At 43.5% G+C, this 7060-nt stretch overlaps 1 protein-coding gene across 1 annotated transcript; it reads left to right on the top strand.

Moving 5' to 3' along the window:
- Positions 1-4524: 4524 nt before the first annotated feature.
- LOC310774081 (gamma-crystallin M2-like) lies at positions 4525-6672 on the top strand (the record flags this gene model as incomplete). Its single annotated transcript, XM_083634139.1, has 3 exons — positions 4525-4539; positions 5185-5427; positions 6394-6672. 3 exons carry the CDS (start codon positions 4525-4527, stop codon positions 6670-6672), a joined length of 537 nt encoding a protein of 178 aa, XP_083490265.1.
- Positions 6673-7060: the final 388 nt, after the last annotated feature.

Here is a 7060-nt window from a genome sequence, read left to right as displayed (position 1 = left end):
AGACCATTTTCTGAGAGGCTATCCAGGCATTGTATGTCACTTACAGAAAGTATGTCAAGTTATAGTGTAAATAGTGTAACAGGCATTGGAGGTAGATATTTTCATGTATGTTTTCTCTCTCTCTCTCTCTCTCTCTCTCTCTCTCTCTCTCTCTCTCTCTCTCTCAGTTTCAATTGCTATGACACAAATGAATGCACTTCTGTTATTTGTAGTCCCAGGAGGCTGACATGAATCCAGTTCAGAAGGCCAAGGCCCAGAGATTTCTTGATATTGCCAAGGATGGTGCAGTCCTGAAGTTATCCTGCCTCTTGCATGACACCTTGAACCACCTGAGCAATCTATCACACACACTGCAGAAGTCATCAGCAAACGTGGCTGAGGCTCAGAGCTGTCTCTCCTCCACTCAGGCTGTCATACAAAAGTATAAGTCAAGGTATATTATCCAAAAATGTATTTTGTTTTAGATTTTTTTGCATTACTTTTCTTTCTGTTTACTATTTTTTATTTAACTTTTTTTAAATAATTTTGGCCGGCCACAGCTATGCCGTTTTACGTGCGATTGGGCTGAAACATTCAGGGGGTGTAAAGAGCACCCGTGCGGGTGACCTGGCGGAGCTGGATTTTTTAATTAGGGCAGATTAATTGCTCTAAGGCTGATTGCCCGAAGGCTGAGGCTATAGTTCAGTGATGTCATCAGTGATGATGTCATCAGTGATGTCATACATAGGCATTGTGACATCACAGATGATATCATCAGTGACACACACACGCACGAGAGAGAGACTGAGGGAGAGAGAGGAGAGGGAGAGAGAGGGGGTGAGAGACTGAGGGAGAGGGAGAGACAGAGGGAGAGATGGGGAGACATTGCACACATGCCAATAGGGCAGGTGAGGCCACGCAGCAGCCGAGCTGTGGGCAAGGCCGAGTTGCGTATGCGAGGGCCAGCTTGGTGTGCTGCAGGACGGGCGAGGCCGGGCAGCCATTTGAGCCGATCTTCCAGTGGAATAAGGGGTTGCTAATCCGAGACGAAGAATGAATGATGAGTCTCGTGTTGAGGTAGAGCTCAACTGACACGTGTTCAAGTTTTCTACCTTAATCAACTCACTAAGCTGAAGATGTTCACCCACGGAACATGTGGAAATAGCGTTTCCCATATTAATCACATAATCCTTTGATGGAGTTTATGTCCTCCTCAAGTAGAAGTACTGTTACTTTCCTGATATTTGATTTGAGTAGAGGTCAAATCTTCAGTAAAAGTAAAAAGAAAGGAAAATGAAAAGTTTCAAACGTGTCCTCAGAGTAAAAGTTCATGAGTCCCTTGTTGCTACAGTAGCTGTGATCTTTGACATGTGATTCTAAAAGGAGAGAGGACAAAGTTATTTCACTGGAAAATTAGAAATGAGAAAATAAAGTGCAGAAACTAAATTAAAAGTAAAATATAAACAAGCGCAATAGTTACGACCAGATATTATATATGCGAATTTCTGATTTCTGTGGACTGACCAACCGACCAACCAACAACCGAGTGACACATAGAGCTGCTGGCCTTACTGGCCGCAGCAAAAAAAGAAAGAAAGAAAAAGAAGTAACACCGAAATGTGACTCAATGACAGTCATGTGACTTCCTTCCTTGCTGATAAAACCTGAGGAAACACAGACAGGTGGACAGCCGAGTCAAACGTGGCATCACTTTCTCTCATCGCGGTTTGTGGTCCCGTTGCACAAGAAAGGAGAGCAGACAGACACCCCCCCACCCCAGGGCCAGAGCCTGCAGGTATCCTCTTATGTCACAACTGATGGGAAGTCAGCCGACCACAGGCCTGGAGTTAAGCAAGCTCGCTGCGTACCGTAAAGACACTGCACCTTCCTCAAAACCCTCTGTGTGTCTATTCAAAGCTGAGCTGGAAACACCTTTTCTCTTGACTTACATGACACATTCTGCACTTTACCACACACAGAGGAGAGAAAAGTGTGTAGTGCCTCAGAACCTGTTAAGACACACACACACGCACGCACGCACGCACACACAACACACAAACACACACGCACGCGCACGCGCACACACACGCACACACACATAGGCGATTCTAGGTTTTCCAAACAGGGGTAGCACCACCAGGATGAAAATAGTACCCTGTGTGGGGGTGTTTCAACCAGGGCTGTGCCCCCCCTGGACAAAGAAATGTACCGGTACATTTTAAACTAAGTAAAATGCATTAATCTGGTACAGATTAGTGCAGGCAGCCATTTTCTCGAAATTAATATTGATTGACAGCTGAAATGTTGTGATATGATTGGTTGAGATTTGATAGTGCAAACTGTTTTGATAGTCAGCAAGCTGTAGATTACTGTTATGAATGAAATCTTGAAAAATGAACTTTTGACGTGAAAAAGTGTGAAAAACGAAATACATTTTATTTTTGCGATTTTTTTAAATACTAAATAGGTGCACTGAATACCCAGGTATTAACTCTAACTAAAATAAAATTCCAGCTCGTGGGTCGCTCGCTGGGTTCAGCTCGTCTTTAAGCTAACCCTAACCTCAACCCCAAAATGAGCTGTTTTTTACCAACTGGGGACACAGCTTTTATCCCGAATTGCACTGCGTCCCCAATCACCTGGCCTTAAGTCGGGTGTGTGTCCCCAATTTTGACTTCACACACACACAAACACACACACACACACACACACACACATACACACACACACCCTCTATGCCGTTTCATCTTTGAGATTCAAAAGGTCTACGCGATGAAATTTTAAATGTCATTTTTCATGTACATATTAAAACTACATCAGCAAATTCCATCTCTTCGCCAGCCACCACTGTCTGCTAATGATTAATTGACTCGCCTCCTCGCTGCAAAACAATTGGTTTGTCTGTCAGCTGGATGTGTGCTCTAATTGGTGATTGGCAGCCGAGGGAAGGGAGGTGAGATGATGTGATTATAGTGGATGGAGACGGGGGGGTAAAAATGATAACGTAGACAAATTCAAAGCGGACACATGGCTGAAGTGAGGCTATATTACTACTGCAACTTTCTTCTGGCCAGGCTACCTGCCTCTTCCGACCGATACAGCTCATTCCGCCTGGTGTTCAACCAACCTAAATCCTATCATGTCACTCCCCTTTTCCGGGACCTTCACTGGCTTCCCATCTCAGCAGACATCAAATTCAAGACACTGGTACTGGCCTACAGGGCAGTGCACCAGACAGCTCCTCTGTACCTACATATATGGTCAGGTTCCAAACCTCACACTGCGCCCTCCGCTCCTCCACCCTTGCCTCGCCTAGCCCCTCCATCGCTACGTGGGCTCAAAAGTCACTTATCCCTTCTTCTCGTCTCGCCCTTGGCGCCACAATGGTGGAACGAGCACCCCCTTATCGATGGCAGAATCACTGCCCCATCTTTCGGCGAAGACTAAAAACACACCTTTTCAGGCTCCACCTGGGCCCGTCTTGAACTAACATCTTTCTCCCTCTTCTTAGGGGGGGGGGGGCAGACGAATGTTACTTATTCCTTCTCAAACTACTTGTACAAATGGTACACCATTACTTCAAAAAGTTGTAGCTATCATAGATCGTGTTGCAGAGTTGCTTTCTGTCTGTGATATTGTAAGTGGTAAGTTATACAAATTATACAAAAAGGCAAAGAAGATGGAATCATTCTTACCTATTCCAGCATATTGGCCATATTGGCCATATTGATCATATTGGCCATATTGATCATATTGATCATATTGGTCATATTGATCATATTGGTCATATTGATCATATCGGTCATATTGGTCATATTGATCATATTGGTCATATTGGCCATATTGGTCATATTGATCATATTGATCATATTGGTCATATTGATCATATTGGTCATATTGATCATATTGGTCATATTGATCATATTTGTCATATTGGTCATATTGGCCATATTGGCGGCATAGAATTTCCCGGGGTTCTATCGATCTATTTTTTCCACATTTTGGTGTTATTTTGTTTTTTAAAGGATATCTATCCTAAAAAAAAGAATTAATCTCTCAATTGGATATTTATTATATTTAGATTATAGAGTTGAGTTCTAGTATGTGGAATTCTGTCCCTTAGTGATAATCACACAAACAGATTGACTGATAGATCTTGTTGTGTTTTGTGGATGATTGTTCATGTGTCCTAAGTAAATACATATTTTTAAAATGGTATGATGTTTTGCGACGTTTTTCTTACACTGTACAACACTTTTTTTCTGACCTTTTTGAATCTCACGCCTGAATACCCCATATTACAAAAAAGACTAAAACCAACACTGAGAGAAACACCGAGGAAGAGAACTGCCTATTCTGAGGTCTTTTGAGGGAGATGTGGCTCTATGGGCCTTTATGACACGTTGCTGGCTCAGGCTGTTTGGACAATGGGCCTTAGGGCTGTCAGGTAGTATAAAGAGCAGGGCCTGGTCAGGGAGACAGGCAGAGGACCACAGCAGCATCAGAGGCACACACAGGAACCAGCTCTCAGCCAAAATGACCTCCATGAACATGAGCAAGGTAAACTCACACTTCACACATGGATTAACATGAGTTAATCTGTGGAAGTCACACAGATTCAATGTGTTTGTTATTCATTAACAAAGACATTTAATCTGTGACTTTAATCTGTGACTTCCACAGGCTGAGGAATCCCTTCACAAAAAAAGGGTTTCTTGTGCCTGTCACATTTTGAACGTGTGGGGCAGTTATGTGTTCAGGAAATCATAGTCAGAGTTATAGACACCTAACTGTACATGATTCTCCTCTTGTAGGCAAACCATGGATAGTACAATCTCAGCAAAACAATTTTAACACCTTTGGTTATGCTTAGGCAATTATAACAGTGTGGTTAAGGTTAGGCGGGCGATGCTTTAGGTTAGGCTTAAATAACAAAGAAGTTAAATGTGACCGACGGGTGAAAATGTAGACTTTGAAGATGTTTACGTCCTCCATCCAACCCGACCACAACACCATTACTGGCCACCGTGCTATTTCAATAGCAGACTCTAACGTTGACATAATCTAGAAACATGATAGGCAACATATTTTTGGTTCAGAAATGTTGACATTCTACATATCTGTGGATTGCAGAAAGGTGCAATGCCAACATTTTATTCCGGCCACCAAGCTGACATGTCCCATGTTTGTCCTCTTTGTTTTCAGATCGTCTTCTACGAGGACAGGAACTTCCAGGGCCGTCACTATGAGTGCAGCGGCGACTGCGCCGACATGTCCTCCTACCTGAGCAAGTGCCACTCCTGCAGGGTGGAGAGGGGCTGCTTCATGGTCTACGACCGCACCAACTACCAGGGCAACCAGTACTTCTTCAGGAGGGGCGAGTACTCCGACTACATGAGCATGTTCGGCATGAGCGACTGCATCAGGTCCTGCCGCATGGTCCCCATGGTATGCTCCACACATTACTGCAAACATCTCTACCTTAGTGCACGTTCACACCATATACGCCAATCCCACGCTGAAGACACGCAGTTTCATTTCAGCGTCCTTGTTAACAGGCGAGTCCAATCACACTAGCCGCACGCGTGCAACGCGCAGCAGCTGATTGGCCAGGCAGGAAGTCAATGCAAGTTGTGAGGGAAGGGGGGGGGGGGGGGGGTTGAGCAGCTCCGAGCCAGGCGCTGAGGAAAAGAGTGTGTTTCTGGTGTGACCGCTTTAGCGTGGCACTCAGCATCAGTTAAGCTCTGCTTCAGTTCTGCTTCTGCAGAGCACCTGGTGTGAACAAAGCGTTCGTCATTTAGTCTATTCTTGATACCTGGGAACATTCCCAGACCGGACCAATAGTGAGAGTTATTTAAAGGGGCGTTATTTGGAGACTTTCAGGGAACATTCAGGATGTTCTGGGAATATTTAGGGGACCATCGCTATAGCACATTCAGACTATAGGTCTCTACACTAATCTGCCAATGACATTAGATGATTTCACTTGTTTACAATATAAATCAACCTTGTGATAGTTGTGCAGTGATCTGCCTTTTCTGTTTATACTGACACTAGGTCTTTTCTGTTTATACTGACACTAGGTCAACGTTCCACATTCATTTGCTGACAAAACGGATCCAAATGAAATCATTATGACATCATCATGACAACATTTTGAGCCATTTAGCAGCAAATGAACGGGGGGCATCAGCAGGCTACATTGAGGGAAGTTAAACACTGTTCATTTTTCATACTACCGATTTTGTAATTATACAACGCTGGTTGAAAATCGGCAAAGTGTCCCTTTTTGAATGCAGGACTTTTACTAAATATTTTACCTAAGTAACAAAGTATTTTTACACTGCGGTATTGTTATTTTTAGTTAAGTCAAAGATCTAAATAGTTCTTCCCCCACTGATTTTGACATTACAGTACAGAGGAAACTACAGGATGAGGATCTACGAGAGGGAGAACTTCGGAGGTCAGATGTACGAGATGATGGACGACTGTGACAACGTCATGGACCGTTACCGCATGTCCAACTGCATGTCCTGCAACGTGATGGACGGCCACTGGCTGATGTACGAGCAGCCCAACTACAGAGGCAAGATGGTGTACATGAGGCCTGGAGAGTACAGGAACTTCCAGAACATGGGCGGGAGCGGCATGAGGTTCATGAGCATGAAGCGCATCATGGACTCCTGCTACTAGACCCTTCACTGACGTGCATGTATAGAGGGCCATGTGATTTTCACAATGCAGAAAAAAACTGAATCATGAATTTGGTAATACAAAAGGAACCAACTGTAAAACCTGGAATATTGCATAATTTCCCGAATTTGGCTGGAATTGACAAAAGTAGGCCTAATTATCAAAATAAAAAGTAGACCTAATTATTGCAGTAACCTAAATTATGTCATAATTGTAAAATAGGCCTAGAGAAATAATTCTGTTTTCGATTGGGGTGTTTCCACTTTGAGAAACATGTTGAAGAGGCTGTCTGAAAGAGCCAAGTCATCAAAAACAAATAAATAAATAAATCCTAGCAATTTAGAACAAATAAACCAGATTTCATATGGCCCTGCATGTAACAAGAACA

The sequence above is a fragment of the Poromitra crassiceps genome (genome assembly GCF_964638095.1).
Source record: "Poromitra crassiceps genome assembly, chromosome: 3".
NCBI lineage: Eukaryota > Metazoa > Chordata > Actinopteri > Beryciformes > Melamphaidae > Poromitra > Poromitra crassiceps.
This window is presented reverse-complemented; position numbering and strand designations above follow the sequence as displayed.